This window comes from Bombina bombina, chromosome 1 (genome assembly GCF_027579735.1).
Source record: "Bombina bombina isolate aBomBom1 chromosome 1, aBomBom1.pri, whole genome shotgun sequence".
Taxonomy (NCBI): Eukaryota; Metazoa; Chordata; class Amphibia; order Anura; family Bombinatoridae; genus Bombina; species Bombina bombina.
In genome coordinates this window covers 420,460,931-420,480,548 of record NC_069499.1, presented here as the reverse complement: position 1 = coordinate 420,480,548, position 19,618 = coordinate 420,460,931, and the positions used below count along the sequence as shown (strand labels likewise).

The window sequence follows — 19,618 nt, the reverse complement described above, 5'->3', positions numbered from 1 at the left end:
ATGGCTCCAGCTAGACAGCTTTCAACCGGCATCAACCCATCACTTCTATGTCCCTTTAAAGGTGAACAGTCTGACTTGAAATGAATGTGTCATTGTACAGAATAACATTAATTCACTAATATGGCCAGTAAGCAAATTTTGCTTCCTGTTTGTCACATTTACTAGAAGATACTTACTGATTAACTCTGTGTGCAATGTATTGGTATGTTAGTATATTTGCTTTGAGAAAGTGCAGTTGCTAAGCAGTTGAAACGATTTCTTAAAGGAAGATGAAAGTCAAAATTAAACTGTCATAATTACGGTAAGCATGCGATGTTAAAGAAAAGTTGTTGTATTTTTATATCCTTTTTGAAACCTAGCTCCATTCCATGAGAGCATACCTATGTATACTTAGACGCATGCACATGTATTTAGCACAATATTTCAGCAGTGTTTGCAGCAATGTTTGTAATAATGTTACACATGCTGAGAGTGCTTCTGAAAGAATAAATCCCTCTTTCCTAAGATTGCCTATCTTCACATTGAAAAGGCTAGCTAAATGACAGAAAATAAATATTGTGTGAAAACTGTATATGCAACCCATAGTGCACAGTCTAGTTTGCAGCTATGCAGAGACTTATTTTGGAGTAATTTAAATAATTTTTTCTAATACTTACACTTTTTCACCTTATATAAATGCAAATGACTAATATAATGGTCGTTCAGCATGTTTTATTTGTATGCATTATACCGTACAATTGTTCATTATACATTTTTTTTCTTTGTTTATTGTAAAAAAACCTGAATTTTTACACACCTTCTTACAATTTTTTAGCTTAGACCCTGGTTTCTCAACAGCCGGGCCGTGGCCCAGTACCGGGCCGTGATAGCCCTGCTGGTGGGCCCTGACCTGTCATGCCCCCACTGCACACTCTTACCCCACTGCACACCAAGGGCAGACTGAGACCAATCAAGGCCACAGGAAAACTGTCTAACACTGACCCAAATTTATTAAAATTCATGCAAATGAACATGGTAGCCTCCCTGCCCTAATCCCAACAGGCCCATCAACCTCCAGAGCCAGGACCCCCAACATTAAGGGCCAAAGAAAGGGCCCCCAAACTACCGGGCCCTGGACATGTCCAGCTAAAATTTACCGGGCCTTGAGGTCACTTTGGTTGAGAACCACTGGCTTAGACAGTGGTAATGCTGCCCTCTGCTGTTCACAGTGAAATTACCAGTACTTTAAATTTGATTACATTAGCATGAAAGTGGAATAGGGGTAATCCGTCAATTGTTGTTAAATACAGAATATAATGCTAGACAAATAGCTTTCTTAGAGGAATTACTAAGAGTTGTGTTATATTATAATTACGTTTTGTTTAGAGATATTTGGTACATTGAAAAGAAGGGGACTGCTATGGGGTCTAACGTTGCCCCATCATATGCCAACCTATATATAAATCATTTTGAAGAAAAATGTGTTTACAATAATCGTCTATTTTTAAGGTATGGCGCTACTTGGTGGCGTTTTATCGATGATATGTTTGGCATATGATGGGGCAGCGAATTTGTAAATGAACTTAATCAGGAGGATAATGGCCTGGAATGTCACACTGGTATCCTTGAAAGAAACTAGACTAAAAAAAATAGGTGAGAAATTCCTGGAAAGAGGATACCCTAGGGAGCTTATTGAGAGTGAAACCCAGAAAATAGGTAGAGATAGTAACAAACAATATAAAAAGATAAAAACCAAAGACGACAGATTCATATTTGTATCACAATTTAACAACTATAGTGAGAAAATATCTTGCATTATAAGAAAACATTGGCACATTATCCAAACATGCAATAAGGATGTAGAAATACTGAAGAAAACTCCCATTATGGCCCACAGGAGAGTAAAGAATCTTAGTGGTACAGTCAGATCTGGGCCCTAAATGTATTCGTTAAGAAAGCTACATCACTGAAAAGAATTTGGGATGTTATCCATGCCTAGGCTACAGTTATTGTCACTCAGTCATTAAGGGACGTAAATTTGTCCACCCAAGAAGTGGATATAAATTTAAGTTAAAATCATATTATACTTATAAATCTACATTTGTCATTTATATTATAAAATACCCATGTTCAAAAATTTGCATAGGGGGAACGACACGTAAGATGAGAGAAAGATTAAATCAACACAAGTCAAATATCCGAAAGGGTGACACTCAAGCACCTGTGGCATGCCATTTGTTGTAATGTGCCATCAAATTAATCAACTCAGGTGGCAAATCATTGATAGAGTCGATACACCTAGAGGAGGAGGAGATAGAGATAAAACAGAGAGAGGCGTTCTGGATCCATAAATTGGAAACTTTGCACCCTAAAGGGTTAAATAGAGAATTGGGCCTATCAGTCTTCCTTTAAATGTATACAATTCATATGTAAATATTAAGGTTTATCTCTCATTATCACCATGTGTATATTTTTTTTAAAGTAATGACATTATTGTTAGTGTTAGTATTTAATGCCATTTAGTATCTATTTATACCTAGCATTGCGCTTTGTTATTTTAATCCTTGCTAATGTAATCAAATTTAAAGTACTGGTATTTTCACTGTGAACAGTAGAGGGCAGTATTACCACTGTCTAAGCTACAAAAATTGTAAGAAGGTGTGTAAAAATCCAGGTTTTTATTTGGCTGGTCATACCTTTAAATAGAGATACAGGTGCATTGTTTAGTATGCATGATTAAGGGACTGTGTTCTCGAAACGTCGCATACCTGTCCGTTTGTATGCCTCAATAAAGAACATTTCTAAAGGAATTCATGGTGCTGTGGAGTACTTACTTTGATATATACATTTGGCTGGAGGTCAACAGCTTATCCAACGTGCACCAAGCCTCAGTAAGGCATCATTTCGGAAATATCGTATCGGCCAGAAACTTACTGATATGGAGCAAATCAAAAGAAATTTAGCTCTGTATACTTCTGAAAAACTATGTAGTTTAAAGTGACACAAATCATCTGTAGCACATATAAGCTGGACATAGCATAACATCTAATAATAAATAGCACTGATAATAGAGTCCAAGCCCAGGTTTTCCTGGGAGCTCAGTAACCAGCTACCATACACCCAATGGCAGGCCTGTAGATGGACTTGCATAAACAAACATATATGATTGTGAAATGAAAAATGTGATCTTTAAGTGGCACTTAAAGCTACATAGTTTCCCTGAAGTACACAGAGCTAAATTACTTTTGATTTGCTCATAGGGGTCAGCAATACATAAAATCAATCTGCTTGCTAATTGCTGTCACAAAAAGAACATTATTTGTGGCATTCTGATAAATTTTACACATTTGCAAAACATTTTACTAAAGCTGCTATATTTGACGATTTTTTTTAATGTAAATATTTTATTTTCCCCTTTCATGGGCATTGAAAAAAAAAAAACGTTAAAAAAATAAATAATAGTTCAGGCACATCAATTAAATTTCCACAAAAACAAACCTTGAGTAGAAAGCTATGCAGTATAGGAGACTAGTATCAATATTCTCTAGCGGTGGATAACAATGCTCTGACCATTAGGTGGCACTGTTACACATGTATAAAACTGACCATAAGTGACATAATAAAGAAACTTATAGTCCACTCCTCAGTACCAGGGAAGGTATTTGCAATCCAGTAAATATATGAGCATATTAAAAATTAAAGCAAATAATTAAATCTAGCACTGGTATCCCAGCATGTCCTTTCTTTCTCTGTCAAGTGGCAGTGTATATATATATATATATATATATATATATATATATATATATATATATATATATATTTATTTATTTTTTTACTTTTAACCCTTAACTGTAAAGTGTACCAAGTGAGCATGTTTTTAGTGAAGTGGCAGCAATATATGAAAAAAACAGAAGCCATTTAACAGGAGAACATACTGAAATGTTATGCTTTATGCACTATAATGTTTTTCTACTTAACTGGGAATACTGAAGAAATCGTGTAGTGTCTAGCTTTGCTGTAGTGACTTAAATTAAATGTTATATCACTGTGCAGTTTTAAAGGGATTTATGCCATTTTTCTATGTTTTGGGAAGCCATTTAATAAGTCAATTTTCAAGCACTTTATTTTTCCCAGTTGTTTACTTTTAATGTTTAAAAGTTTAAAATTTTAATAATCATGTTCAGTTTATACCAGATTTGTGTAGAAATTGTGTTGATTTTTCAAAACTTTAAAATGTACAGAGTATCAGCCCCTGGTGTCGGTCAATAATTGGTATCGGCCCTGAAAAAACGATATCGGTCTATCCCTAATAAAAATGCTTTTAAACCTTTCTTACACTGTAAAACAACATTTTTGCTGAGCTATAGAAATACATGATACAATGAATTTTCTTCTAATATCAAATGCTCGCTTGGTATCCTTTACTAAAAATCATACATAGGCATGCTCAGGAGTGTGCACATATCATGAGCACTATATGGCAGCAGTTTTTGTAATATTCACTGCAAACACTGCTGCATATAGTGCTTAAGACCCTTGCCCGCTCCTGAGCCTGCCTAGATATGCTCTTCAACAAAAGCTGCCAAGAGACTAAAGTAAAACTGTTAATAAAAAAAAGAATAATAAAAAGTGGAATTTTGACTTATTGTCCCTTTAAAGGGACAGTGTACACCTTAGTCATTTTAAAGTCTTACCTTAGATTAAGCTGCAATATAGCCTGCTGCACCCCTTTCTATGTCATGCAGCAGAAACAGTAAAAAAAGTTATTTTAAAAAGAATATTGTTTCTGGCTACTTTGAAATGGCTGCCAAGCTCCGCCCACTGATAACATCACTATCAGGGCTGCATCTAGTCACTCTGCTGAAAAGCATTGACAGTCTGTTGAATCCAACTAGTGAGTTTTTTGTAACTAGTGAGCCTTTAATGCAGCCCAGATCGTGATGTTATCAGCGGGCAGAGCTTGGCAGCTATTTCAAAGTAATCAGAGACAATATTGCATGATATAGAAAGGGGGGCAGGAGGCTATTTGCAGCTTAATCTAAGGTAAGAATTTAAGATGACTAAGGTGTAGATTGTCCCTTTAAATATATCCAAAATATTTCTTATCCGCCTCTTATTATTTCTGAACTCTTTCACTTCATGACTGTCTTTTTTTCATAGCACATTATTGGGACATAAGCTTTTGTAGTAGTAATTTATATGGTGATAGTATCTGAGTGTTTGAGTGCTGTTAATCTTTTTTCCATATTCTGTATTTTAGCAACAGGAACAAGATCCTACCAACCTGTATATATCAAATTTGCCATTCTCCATGGATGAGCAAGAGCTGGAAAATATGTTGAAGCCATTCGGGCAAGTGATCTCTACAAGGATACTCCGGGATTCTAGCGGTACCAGCCGTGGAGTTGGATTTGCAAGGTACTAATAAACAGCTTTATTACTGCCTGTTTGGTGACAACAAACGGCCGCTATAGCCTGGAGCCAGCCAGGCTAGTAGAGAAGGCTTACCAACATGTTTTAGGAGCCAGAGTAGACTTTATGTTTACATAGAACTGTCTAGAATGCCAGACATAGCCGGAGTTAGAGCTTCAAAGCTTTACCATGACCTGATTCTATGTTTTGTAACTAATATTCTTAAAAACAACAACAACAATAATAATAAGCACCAATTTTCTATAGACATTTTAGCATTAATAAAAGAGAAGAGAGCTGGAAATTCTAAAAAGCAGAGTCTATTCTTTGTAATTTAACAATAACATAAAGGACATTCATGCTAATTGTATAAAGGTAGGATTGTAGGTGTAATAACTATACTTATGTACCACTAAACTGCCATAACCCACCACCGCAAACTAACCCTGCACTAACTAACCCCTAAACCGCCAATAGTCCACCGCAATAAACGTCCTAACCTATTAACCCCTAAACCGCCAATGTCGGCGATTTTAAGCTGACGTAACGCTCCCCATCAAATAGCTGTGCGGTAAATCCAGCTCCCATGGATGCCAAACCGGATTTACCGCACGGCTGTTGGCTAAGAGGTGAAAACGTCACCTCTTAGCAAAAAATATTTTTGGCCATGGGCTGCCGTAGCAGCTAGGAATGGCGAACAGTTGAAACGAATAAAGGCACTTTCTGCATGAAGTATCTTATACATCATGAATGAAAGTGCCCTTTATTTGTTTCAACAGTCAACCCTAGCGTTTCAAAAACGCTATGGTTGACTTTCACTTTAATATTTGCATTACTTACCTCTCCTACATCCCACTGGAAGTGTAATTTCTTCCGTTGGCTATGTTTACAAAGCTTTTTTTATAGCCAAAACTTAAAGGGACAGTCTAGTCCAAAATAAACTTTCATGATTCAGATAGAGAATGTAATTTTAAACAATTTTCCAATTTACTTTTATCATCAATTTTGCTTTGTTCTCTTGGTATTCTTAGTTGAAAGATAAACCTAAGAGGTTCATATGCTAATTTCTAAGCCCTTGAAGGCCGCCTCTTTTCTCAGGGCATTTTGACAGTTTTTCACCACTAGAGGGTGTTAGTTCATGTGTGTCATATAGATAACATTGTGCTCACGCATGTGGAGTTCCTATGAGCTAGCACTGATTGGCTACAATTCAAGTCTGTCAAAAGAACTGAAATAAGGTGGCAGTTTGCAGAGGCTTAGATACAAGGTAATCACATAGGTAAAAAGTGTATTTATATAACTGTGCTGGTTATGCAAAACTGGGAATGGGTAATAAAGGGACTATCTCTATCTTTTTAAACAATAAAAATTCTGGTGTAGACTGTCCCTTTAAGTATAGAAAGTTTCAGTGTAGGTAGGGATACCACAGCTAAAATAAGCTATTTCAAATGCCAAAATAAGAGTAAAGGAGCTATTTGTAAGCAATTTAACACACTTTAGCAGGTAAAATGGTGCATTAGGATCAAATAAAAGGGGAGAACATTTAAGGTAAACTGTCCCTTTAATCGTTGGATGACAAATATGTTTAAAATTTGGGAGTCAGTAAGAATATTTAGGAGCCAGACAGTAGTATTTCTATATAGATATATGGAGATATTCTGGGAGCAAGTGGCTCCCTGGCTCCTGCGTTTGTCGTGCCCTACCTTTAATTAGAAATGAAACGTATTAATTGTGTTTCTATAGTTCTCCAATAGTAGTTAGATTACAATGAAAATGCTTTCATTTAAAAAGCAAATCCGAGAAACCAAGGGACACAACTTTTATTATTTTAGATTATTTTGTGTTTGTGTATAATATGCAGGACATTTCTAGCTCCAAAAAATGGGAAAGAAACACAAAGTTTTTCTTTCGTGATTCAGATAAAGCAAACGGCACTATAAACAATATCCTAATTTACTTCAGTTATCAAATGTCCTTTGTACTCTTTATATCTTTTGTTGAAAAGCAGTGACGTAAGCTCATGCGCTTGCACGTGTTTGGAGCACTATATTGCAGCAGTTTTGCAAGAATGTTATCCATCTGCAAGAGCACTAGATGGCAGAACTATTTCCTGCCATGGAGTGCTCCATACACCTACCTATTTATATCTTCAATACAGAATACCATGGGAAGTCATTTGTAAACTTTTCTTTTTTTAAACTGAATGTCTGTCTGAATCACAAAAGAACATATTTGAGTTTCGTATCCCTTGAAGCTGGCCCCTTATTTTTGACTGGCCTTTAGGTTTAATATAAATTTGTCAAACCTTGCTCTGTATACATTTCTTCATATTAATTGTTTATAGTATGTAATGTGCCACCACACTTTTTACTAATAATATTTATATCATGATCTATGCTATAGAGGGATTTGGAATGTTGTGTATATATAACATTATCTACATTTGCAGGATGGAATCTACAGAGAAATGTGAAGCAGTGATTAGTCATTTTAATGGCAAATTCATTAAGACGCTACCTGGAGTTTCTGGTATGTTGCATTTTTGCAGTTTAGCAATATAAGCGTTATTTACCCAGTGGCTCATTAGATTGCATTAAGTGCAACTGTTCTGGTGCACTCTAAGGACATACGTGACTATGGAGTTATGCATTTGAAATTATTCAAAAAAAATAAGAACACTCAGTTGTGACCCATCTCTATGTTAGCCATTAAAGGGACATGAAACCCAAACATGATTTAGGTAGAACATACAATTTCAAACAACTTTCTAATATACTTTTATTCTCTAATTTGTTTCATTCTCTTGGTATCATTTGTTGAAGGAGCAGCAATGCACTACTAGTTATATATATGCAGCCACCAATCAGCAGCTAGAACCTAGGTTCTTTGCTGCTCCTGAGCTTACCTAGATAAACCTTTCAGCAAAGGATAGCAAGAGAAGAAAGCAAATTAAATAGTAGAAGTAAATTGGAAAGTTGTTTATAATTGTATTCTCTATCTGAATCGTGAAAGAAAAAAATTGGGTTTCATGTCCCTTTAAGTAGACTTTTTTACCTTCTGCCTGTAACTGATGATGAGTCACCACCACTAGTGATTTATAAATGAAGTTAATTATATGTGATTCACTGCAGATACATCAGTAGGCACACCTTTTAGATAGGAAATCAGGACTGCAATTATAGCTTTTCTAAGAGTAGATTTATGAGCAGTATAGCTTTGTACCATAATCTGAAACTTCACTAATTGAAAACTGAAATTGTTGTTAGTTGCTTTACAAAGTTTCCCAGGCATATGTCATATAAAGGTGTTGAGATAAATGTTTGTTGTACAGTGCACATTATTCTAGTGAGTTCACACCACAATGTGCACATTATTGTTCAATTTAGATTTATGGAATATATATTTAAAAAATGATGCAATAGCAGTTTGTTGTTTAATTGGGCTTTTGATGTGTGTAAGAAAAAAATCCACTATTACAGGAAATTGCAACACAACACAATCAAGATGATATAACGCTGTGATTTGGTTTGTGTGTTAATGATTTCTGCATTTTCAAAATAACATTAAAGGACCAGTCAACACATTAGATTTGCATAATCAACAAATGAAAGATAACAAGACAATCAAATAGCACTTAGTCTGAACTTCAAATGAGTAGTAGATTTTTTTATAACAAATTTCAAAGTTATGTATAATTCCACTCCCCTTGTACCATGTGATAGCAACCAGCCAATCACAAATGCATATATGTATAGTCTGTGAATTCTTGCACATGCTCAGTAGGATCTGGTGACTCAAAAATTGTAAATATAAAAGACTGTGCACATTTTTTTTAATGGAAATAAATTGGAAAGTTGTTTAAAATTACATGCTGTATCTGAATCATGAAAATTTAATTTAACCTGAGTGTCCCTTTAACCAATAACATCTTCTGTTTATTCGTCAGTCTTTTAGTTTTAAAACACCAACCTATCTTGTGATTCTTCATTCTTATGTGTTTGAATGGGGAAACAGATTCATAAGAAAAAGTATTTCCCAAATGTATTGTCCTATGTATCCCTTTAAAGGGACAGTCTACACCAGAATTATTATTGTTTAAAAAGATAGATAACACCTTTACTACCTATTCCCCAACCAACATTGTTATATTAATATACTTTATAACCTTTAAACCTCTAAATTTCTGCCTGTTTCTAGGCCATTAAAGACAGCCTCTTATTACATGCTTTTTTATTTGCTTTTCATAACAGGGAAGTGCTAGTTCATGTGAGCCATATAGATAACGTTGAGCTAACACCCGTGGTTTGTGGCAGATATTGCACTAATTGGATACAATGCAAGTCAATAGATAATAAATAAATAGTCGTGATCAGGGGGCTGTAAGAAAAGGCTTAGATACAAGGTAATAAAAGTGTATTAATATAACGATGTTGACAAAAACTTGGGTGTAAGAGAGGCGCTGTATGAACAGCTGAGAGAACCAACAATAGCTAAAAAAGTTTAAATAAAAATATCTCAATATGTATAATACAGTGTATCGTAAAATTAGATATATATCAATATGTATAATAAACAAACATAGAAAGGGATGATATAAGCTAGTTTAATAAAAAACAATAATAAATAACAATAGTAAGTTGTGGCCACAACTAAATAAAATGATGAAGAAAAATTAGCAGCATAGATTTACAATTCACAAATCAAAACGCTATTAATTAACTATGACGGTTCAGCGATGTAATATCACTTAGATAAGGTGCAATACTAAGCCTCCTGTAAGTAAATAAAACTGAAATAGTTGGCTTGTAATTTCTCCGATAATGTCCGTATGTGATTTAAAACTGGTGAGTTAGGGTATCCTTTGTGAATGAAATAGTCCCATTGAAAGTGTGTAGGCAAATTCCTATTGCGTGTACTGAGTTGAGCTTCGTGAGTTGAAGTGAGTGAGAGACAGGGCAATCAGCTGTTTTGCCGTACTGTGTTAAAGTGCAAGTGATAGATAGTTCTTTGTTAAGTGAACTGGTAGACACGTGAATTTCTTTGAATTAACTTCTTTGCAAAAAAGTGACAAATTTTCTTATTTAAGAATATTTTATCAATGTGATATTTATAAAATGTTCAATGTGAATCTTCAGCTGTATGACAGGCTTATTAGCTGCGCTCCCCGGCCAGCGTATGTGTGTAAATGCGTGGCGGAAGTACTCACAGCTGCTTCACTGTCTTGTAACAGCACTGAATCCTTTCTAGTTGCCGTTCGGCTGTTCCGTTGAAAGAATGGACAATGGTCTCCTTGATCTTCCTGGATCCTCCTGGATCTTTCCTGGGTACTATCGATAGATGATGGGTGACAATGGAAAGTGTAAACAGACTCCACAGCTTCCTATCTACGCGTTTCAGCACTATGAGTGCCTTTATCAAGAATGTTTTCGTGGAGTCAGAATGTTCCTTTTAAATGGTTCTCATAACCCGTATGTAAGACCCGTATGTTAGTAATGGGTCCTAGAGGTTCTCGGCTTTAGATATATTGTATCAAAGTGTTTTACAGAGTATCCAGTACCAAGCAAAGTAGTCTATCTGCAGAGTAGAGCTCCACTCTAGACAGATAGACTACTTTGCTTGGTACTGGATACTCTGTAAAACACTTTGATACAATATATCTAAAGCCGAGAACCTCTAGGACCCATTACTAACATACGGGTCTTACATACGGGTTATGAGAACCATTTAAAAGGAACATTCTGACTCCACGAAAACATTCTTGATAAAGGCACTCATAGTGCTGAAACGCGTAGATAGGAAGCTGTGGAGTCTGTTTACACTTTCCATTGTCACCCATCATCTATCGATAGTACCCAGGAAAGATCCAGGAGGATCCAGGAAGATCAAGGAGACCATTGTCCATTCTTTCAACGGAACAGCCGAACGGCAACTAGAAAGGATTCAGTGCTGTTACAAGACAGTGAAGCAGCTGTGAGTACTTCCGCCACGCATTTACACACATACGCTGGCCGGGGAGCGCAGCTAATAAGCCTGTCATACAGCTGAAGATTCACATTGAACATTTTATAAATATCACATTGATAAAATATTCTTAAATAAGAAAATTTGTCACTTTTTTGCAAAGAAGTTAATTCAAAGAAATTCACGTGTCTACCAGTTCACTTAACAAAGAACTATCTATCACTTGCACTTTAACACAGTACGGCAAAACAGCTGATTGCCCTGTCTCTCACTCACTTCAACTCACGAAGCTCAACTCAGTACACGCAATAGGAATTTGCCTACACACTTTCAATGGGACTATTTCATTCACAAAGGATACCCTAACTCACCAGTTTTAAATCACATACGGACATTATCGGAGAAATTACAAGCCAACTATTTCAGTTTTATTTACTTACAGGAGGCTTAGTATTGCACCTTATCTAAGTGATATTACATCGCTGAACCGTCATAGTTAATTAATAGCGTTTTGATTTGTGAATTGTAAATCTATGCTGCTAATTTTTCTTCATCATTTTATTTAGTTGTGGCCACAACTTACTATTGTTATTTATTATTGTTTTTTATTAAACTAGCTTATATCATCCCTTTCTATGTTTGTTTATTATACATATTGATATATATCTAATTTTACGATACACTGTATTATACATATTGAGATATTTTTATTTAAACTTTTTTAGCTATTGTTGGTTCTCTCAGCTGTTCATACAGCGCCTCTCTTACACCCAAGTTTTTGTATTCTTTATTGGACTGAGTAGGGAGATATCAGTCTTATTTAGAGAGGCTAAGAGGGTTAGACTTAGTCCAGACTCTTGTTTTTTGAATATAACGATGTTGGTTATGCAAAACTGGGGAATGGGTAATAAAGGCATTATCTATTTTTTAAAACAATAACAATTTTGGAGTAGACTGTCCCTTTAAGGCTTGAGAAGTTTTTAGGAAATCCTAGAATGGCTCCCAAGGAGATTGGTAAACAAAAGAAATGTCAATCCACACAATTTTCTGTTACTTCCCAAATGAATGACACAATTTCTATTTCATGTTTTCATTGAACATATTTTAGGCTAATTTCAAGTTACTATCCCAACTCTTGTTTCAGGGATGACAGGGGGGTAACGCCCTCTGTATGGTGGACAATAAACCAGTTCCCTATATGAAGTAATAAAACACGTTTTTATGTTGTACAGTTGAATTTAGTAGTTATGCTCATTCACATCATGTAACCTAGTGTTTCTCAACAGTGTTCCTCAAAAACCCCCAAAAAGGCCAGGTTTTTATTATAGCTGAACTGGAGCACAGGTGAAATAATCAGCTTATCAGTAACCATGGTTACTAACATGCTCTCACCCATCAGCTGATTATTTCACCTGTGCTCTAGTTCAGCTATAATGAAATCCTGGCCTGTAGGGGTACTTGAGGACCGCGGTTGAGAAACACTGATGTAACCAAGTGGATTATTTTGATATGGCTTCTATGGCGCATTTAGCTATGTGGTAACATCATAAAAATGTATCCTGAGATGTCCTAGTTTGCCTAAAACGATGCTAGGGATGTATATTGGAAAACGCGGTTTCTATCCAGTGGAGCCAATTGGTACATTCACATTGTGTAGATATTTGAGTTGCAGTAAAGTTATATGCGCAGTCCATACCTGGATACATAGTTCTGGAATGGACACAATTCTCTTTAGTAAGTCTGCCGTCTTGGAATGATACATTTAAATAGATAAGTAATATTGAAAATCATTTTAATAGGAGTAGCATAGGACATAAAAAACGCATGACATCACCATTAACTCATCAGTTTTTTTTAACTGCAGTGTAACTCCTGTGCGTTCATGCCATAGTTACATTTGCCATTTCCGTATGTAAAATTCCCTGAAACTGTTTAATACATGATTATCCGTCTCACTTTATTGGCTAAGCACGTTGTTACTTGCATTTCCTTGGGTTTTATCATTGAATAGTGACTTAATTGTGAAGCAGCATATTTTCCAAGCCTTAGTAATGTTTCTTCCTGCCCTTTTGTTATAAAATGTATTTTCCAAAAGTCTTTGCGTCTTGCAAAAGAATAAAACTGAGAGTGTATGAAATGGAATAATCAGTTATTTTATGTTGGTCTGGCACACAGTAGGTATACTTGGATCATTTCAAGACTGATTTATAGATGCCCAGTGTGTCAGCCAAGGGCTACAAACATGACTGAAAGTAAAGAACTACAGACATTAATTTAACTCTGGAGAGATCAGTTGGATACTTGATAAAATAACCAACAGGGCTCTCTGTACTTCTGCTTCTGAAATTAAATGTACACAGATAATAAGTATTCTATTTGTGAAGTGTAATAAAATGCTCGGATATGTGCTACAAGTCTTTACCATGGTTTAAATTCCAGTGACAACCCAATTAAAGTTAGGAAACCAGTCTGATGCCATGTACCTGATGTCTTAAAGGGACATGAAACCCCAAATTCTTTCCTAAGATATGGTGAGTCCACGGCTTGAGTAATTACTGTTGGGAATATCACTTCTGGCCAGCAGGAGGCGGCAAAGAGCACCACAGTTAAACTTCTAAGTATCACTCCCTTACCCACAACCCCCAGTCATTCTCTTTGCCTTCGTTGCATGGAGGAGGTGATGTTTGGGTGTCTGAAGAATTTTTTTTATTTCATCTACAAGCAAGTTTTGGGGTATAGCCGTATTCCACGTCATTCCTTGCAGTCGGGAAGTGGTGGCTTTAAAGCAGTTAGGAACTTGTAAAGAGTTACTTAATGCGTTTTCCTAACAATTGCTGCCCTAGTTTAGAAATCCAGAGTTGGCTACTCTGTTCTTTTTTTTTCAAAGGTCTCTGTGAGGAACTGTGTCCTCTCATACTTTGTAACTGTCTACATGCCGGACAGTGGAGCAGGTAAGTGCTTTTTCTTCCAGTTAAGGAGACCATGCACTTAACAAATTAAAAACACTGCTTTTTTATTGGGACATAGATAATCCTGTTGTATGGCATGAAGCAGGCACTGTAGCATGTGTGAGACTAACATTTAAACTCTTTTAAAAAGAAAGGGTAAAATGTTTTTATTAGGCTTTATTTTCTGACACATATTTACTTGATAAAACAATACAAGATTAAACTGAAAGTAAGGCTGAATTTTCTATTTCAGCAGCTTATTCATTTCCCCTTTGCTTTAAAATTAAACAATGCAAAATTTTAAACTGTCAGATTTGAAAAACCGGTTATTTCTGGTACTCAGTGTACCAGGAAGTAGTGCCTCTCTGTGTCGCTGCAATAATTTGAGCTCGGCAGTTGCGTTCACATGACTGGCTTTACGTCATAAAATTTCTGAGGAAAAAGTTGTTTTTTTCCATTTCTGGGTGATCCGGTCTTAATTGGTAGCGGTAAGGCACCTCAGTAATTGTAGTAGTTTATTTGATGTTTATTAAATGTTTTTTCTTAACTTTTCTCACATAATTAGCTGGGGATCGATCCTAATTTGAGATAACATCTAAAGTGTATTTTTTCCTTGGCTTATTTTAATTGAATATTAAAATCTTTTAAACTTATCTGTACAAGTTTATTTACTGTCTCACAACATGTCTGATATGGAGCAAGAGCCTGCTCTCATGAATTCATGCTTATTATGTTTAGATGCACAAATTGCAGCTCCTATGCAATTTTGTTCTTCATGTGTCAAGAAAACCTTGCAAAATAAAGGTAACATTTTTGAGCCCAATGTCTCTCAGGATGATGCGGTTAAAATAATACCTCAGCTTTCTCCTGCTACATACCAAGCCTCAATGGCTTCACATGCAGTTTCCTGAGGTTCCTTTATAACTCCTAGTGGAGTTTATTTAAAAGCAGAAATTGCTGCCCAGGTATCTTCAGCGGTAACTGCTGCATTAGCTGCCATTACCAGATTACAGGGAAAACACAAGAAGAAATCTTGAAATTTAGAAAGTAAGGTGCCTGTCTTCAGTTCTGCTTCCCAAGTTTTCCTTTCTCATAAGTCTGATGAGGGTGAAATCTCAGATTCGGACAGTATAATTCCTTCTTCTGAGACTGCGGTGGTATCCTTCATATTTAAGCTTGAAAACCTTTGTGTATTGTTAAAGGAGGTTTTAGCTACTTTAGATGACTCCGATACCCCTGTTGTTGTCACTCCTAAGAAATCTAGTAAACGTAATAGTTTCTTTGATGAACCTTCCACTTTGGAGGTTTTTCCTGTGCCGGACCATGCTAGGGAGATTATCTCACAGGAATGGGAGAAACCAGTGGTGTCTTTTTCCCCATCTCCCATTTTTAAGAAAATGTTTCCTGTCGAGGACTCCAATAAACACTTGGTATACTGTACCTAAAGTTGAACGGGGCATTTCCACTCTGGCTAAGAGAACCACTTTTCCTATTGAGGATAGTTGCTCTTTTAAGGATCAGATGGACAAGAAGCTGGAGGCTTATTTGAAAAAGATTTATGTTAATCAAGGTCTCCAATGGCAACCTGCAGTGTTTATTGCCACCGTGACTAGTGTGGCATCTTTTGGGTTCGACGCCTTGTCTGATTCTCTTCAAGAAGAGACTTCCTTGGATGAAATTCAAGATAGCATTAAAGCTCTTAAGTTGCTCAATTCCTTTATTGCAGATGCCATTTTACTGGTTGTTAGACGTTAGACTAGGAGCTAAAACTTCTAGTTTCGCTGTCCTAGCTTGCAGGGCGTTATGGTTTGAATCCTGGTCTGCAGACATTTCCTCTAATGTCAAGCTTCTTGTGATTTCTTACAAGGGCAAAACCTTGTTTGGACCCAGTTTGGCAGAAATTATCTCTGATATAAAAAAAAAGGGTCTTTTCTACCTCAAGATAAAAAGAATAGGCCTAAAGGACGTCAGAGTAATTTTCGTTCCTTTCTTAACTTCAGAGGAAAGCATTCCCCTTCTTTTCCAAACAGTAACAATCCAAGTCTTCTTGGAAACCCAATCAGTCTTGGAACAAGGGGAAACTGTCAAAGAAACCTGCAGCTGATTCCAAATCAGCATGAAGGGTTTGCCTCCGATCCGGGATTGGCTCAGGTGGGATGCAGACTTTCTCAGTTCTCTCAAGTCTGAATACGAGATGTCCCAGATCCCTGGACTGTGGACATAGTATCCCAGGGTTACAAATTGGAATTCAAGACTTTTCCTCCTAGAGGCAGATTCCATCTCTCAAGATTATCTGCAGACTAGATAAAGAGAGAGGCGTTCTTGAAATGTATACAACATCTTTCCTCCCTGGGAGTGATATTTCCAGTTCCAGTTCAGGAACAGGATCTCGGGTTCTACTCCAATCTATTCCCAAAAAAGAGGGAACGTTCCGTCCCATTTTAGACTTGAAGTGTCTAAACAAGTTTCTCAAAGTTCCATCCTTCAAGATGGAGACTATACTCTCCATTCTTCCTTTAGTACAAGAGGGTCAGTTCATGACAACCATAGAACTAAAGGATGCATATCTTCATGTTCCTATTCACAGGGACCATCACAGATTCCTGAGATTTGCCTTTCTGGACAAACATATCAGTTTGTGGCTCTTCCATTTGGTCTAGCCACGGCTCCCAGAATTTTTTCAAAGGTTCTGGGGGATCTTTTTTGGCAGTGATCCATTCTTGTTGAATTGCTGTGGTACCCTACCTGGACAACATATTGGTTCAGGTACCATCTTTTCAACAAGCAAAATCTCACACAGAGATATTGTTGTCTTTTCTTCGTTCCCATGGATGGAATGTGAATCTGGAAAAAAGCTCCCTTTCCCCTGCTACAAGAGAATTGTTCTTAGGGACCATAATAGATTCTCTATTGATGAAGATTTTTCTGACAGAGGTCAGGAAAAACAAAATAATTTCCTCTTGCTTCTCTCTTCAGGCTACTGCGTATCCTTCAGTGGCTCAATGTATGGAGTTAATCGGTCTGATGGTGGCTGACCATGGACATCATTCCTTTTGCTTGATTCCATTTGAGAGCTCTCCAGTTGTGGATGCTCAGACAATGGAATGGCGACCATGCAGATCTATCTCAGAGAATAGAGTTAGATCAGTCATCAAGGGACTCTCTCCCGTGGTGTATTTCTCAGGAACATCTGTCTCAGGGCACATGCTTTCGGAGACCTTCCTGGGTGATCGTGACCACTGACACCAGACCGCTGGGCTGGGGAGTAGTCTGGAACTCGTTAAAAGCTCAGGGCATTTGGACTTGGGAGGAGTCTGCTCTTGAAACCAACCAAATGTGAGCAAGCACCTACTGTTGAACAGTGTTATCTGATACAAATTTGTCAGCCTGAGTAGCAGTCAAACCTTCATATGCAGTCCCTCTCCCACTGCATAGGGAAATGAATGTTCCACACTTGAACAAAGTCAAATAGCAATGAAATAATAATAAAGCCTCAAATGGGGTTACCAAGCTTACTGCACGTTGTCATGGCCCGGACTTCATCTCTGCTAACCTGAGCTTCTCTTGCTCGAACGGATCCTGACAGAGACTCTACCTTGCGCAGACTTCCAAGAGCTCCGACCTCCATTGCCACTTTCACCCCTCAGCTGTGACTTGTGATGCATCCAGACTCCCGATCACATGGTAGGCAGTGGGAGTGACCACTACTGGCAGGACATCCAATCCGAAGGAGTGCTCACCAAATATTCAGACAATACCAATTAAAATGAAGAGAAGGAGCAGCTCCAAATTTGGATTAAAAACGTAACTTTATTTCCAACAAGTGGTTAAAATTCTTCACAAAAACATGTCCGCAAAGGTGGGAAGGATATGGTCAATTACCTAGAACCCACTGACGCGTTTCGGCTTGTCTGCTGTAATCTCTACGATTACAGCAGACAAGCCAAAACGCATCAGTGGGTTCTAGGGAATTTACCATATCCTTCCCACCGGAGTTCCTTAGCCATGAAGGAAGTTACTCGGATTCTTCAGTGGGCAGAGACTGTCAATTGCTGTCTATCTGCCATCCGCATTCCAGAAGTAGACAGCTGGGAAGTGGATTTTCTGAGGAGACAGACTTTTAATCCCAGGGAGTGGGAACTGCATCCGGAGGTGTTTTCCAGCTTAGTCCTCAAATGGCGGGTGCCGGAGTTAGATCTGAAGGCGTCCCGTCAGAACGCCATGCTTCCAAGGTACGGTTCAAGGTCAAGAGATCCGCAGGCCATTCTGATAGATGCTCTGGTGGTTCTTTGGGTTTTCAGGTTTACATACCAGTTTCCTCCGTTTGCTCTCCTTCCACGAGTCATTGCTCGTTTCAAACAGGAGAGGGCGTTGGTGATTCTAATAGCCCCTGCATGGCCTCGCAGGATCTGGTTTGCAAACCTAGTGGAGATGTCATCTCTCCCACCTTGGAGGAAGGACCTCCTGATTCAAAGTCCTCTTGATTCAAGGTCCCTTCCTTCATTCAAATCTGGTTTCTCTGAAGCTGACTGCTTGGAGATTGAACGCTTGATTCTGTCTAAGCGTGTTTTTTCTGAGTCACTCATTGAGACCATGATTCAGACTCGCAAGTCTGTTACTAGAAAGATTTACCATAAGATATGGCGTAAATATCTTTATTAGTGGGAATCCAAGGGCTACTCTTGGAGTAGAATTCCTTTTCTTCAGGAAGGCCTGGAGAAGGGATTGTCAGTCAGTACCCTAAAGGGTCAGATTTCTGCTTTATCAGTTTTACTACAGGCCTTGGTCAAAATCAGGCCTGTCTTTAAGTCTGTTGCTCTTTCTTGGAGCCTTAGCCTTGTTCTTAAAGTTTTACAGCTGGCTCTATTTGAGCCGTTGCATTCCATAGACATTAAGTTGTTATCTTGTTGCTATCTCTTCTGCTCGAAGAGTCTCGGAACTCTCGGCTCTGCAGTGTGATTGCCCTTATCATATTTTTCTTGCCAATAAGGCGGTTCTTCGTACTAAGTTAGGTTTCCTTCCTAAGGTTGTTTCTAATAGAAATATCAATCAGTAAATTGTTGTTCCCTCTCTGTGTCCTAATCCTTCTTCCAAAGAACGTTTGTTACACAATTTGGATGTTGTACGTGCTAAAAAAAAACAACAACTTACAGGCGACTAAGTATTTTTGCCAGTCCTCTGCTCTCTTTGTCTGTTTCTCTGGGAAACGTAAAGGTCAGAAAGCTACTGCTACTACTCTTTCTTTTTGGTTACAAAGTATAATTTGTTTGGCTTATAAGACTGCTGGACAGCAGCCTCCTGAGATAATTACGGCTCAT

At 37.4% G+C, this 19,618-nt stretch overlaps 1 protein-coding gene across 4 annotated transcripts in view; it reads left to right on the top strand.

Moving 5' to 3' along the window:
* Nucleotides 1-19,618, top strand: part of RBMS1 (RNA binding motif single stranded interacting protein 1) — a 285,859-nt gene that overhangs the window by 179,374 nt on the left and 86,867 nt on the right. For all 4 annotated transcript variants that reach the window (XM_053698355.1, XM_053698359.1, XM_053698354.1 and 1 more), the window contains exons 5-6: nucleotides 5,240-5,397; nucleotides 7,841-7,920. In XM_053698355.1, coding sequence (XP_053554330.1) covers nucleotides 5,240-5,397; nucleotides 7,841-7,920 — 238 coding nt within the window. The remainder of the gene's footprint in view (nucleotides 1-5,239; nucleotides 5,398-7,840; nucleotides 7,921-19,618) is intronic.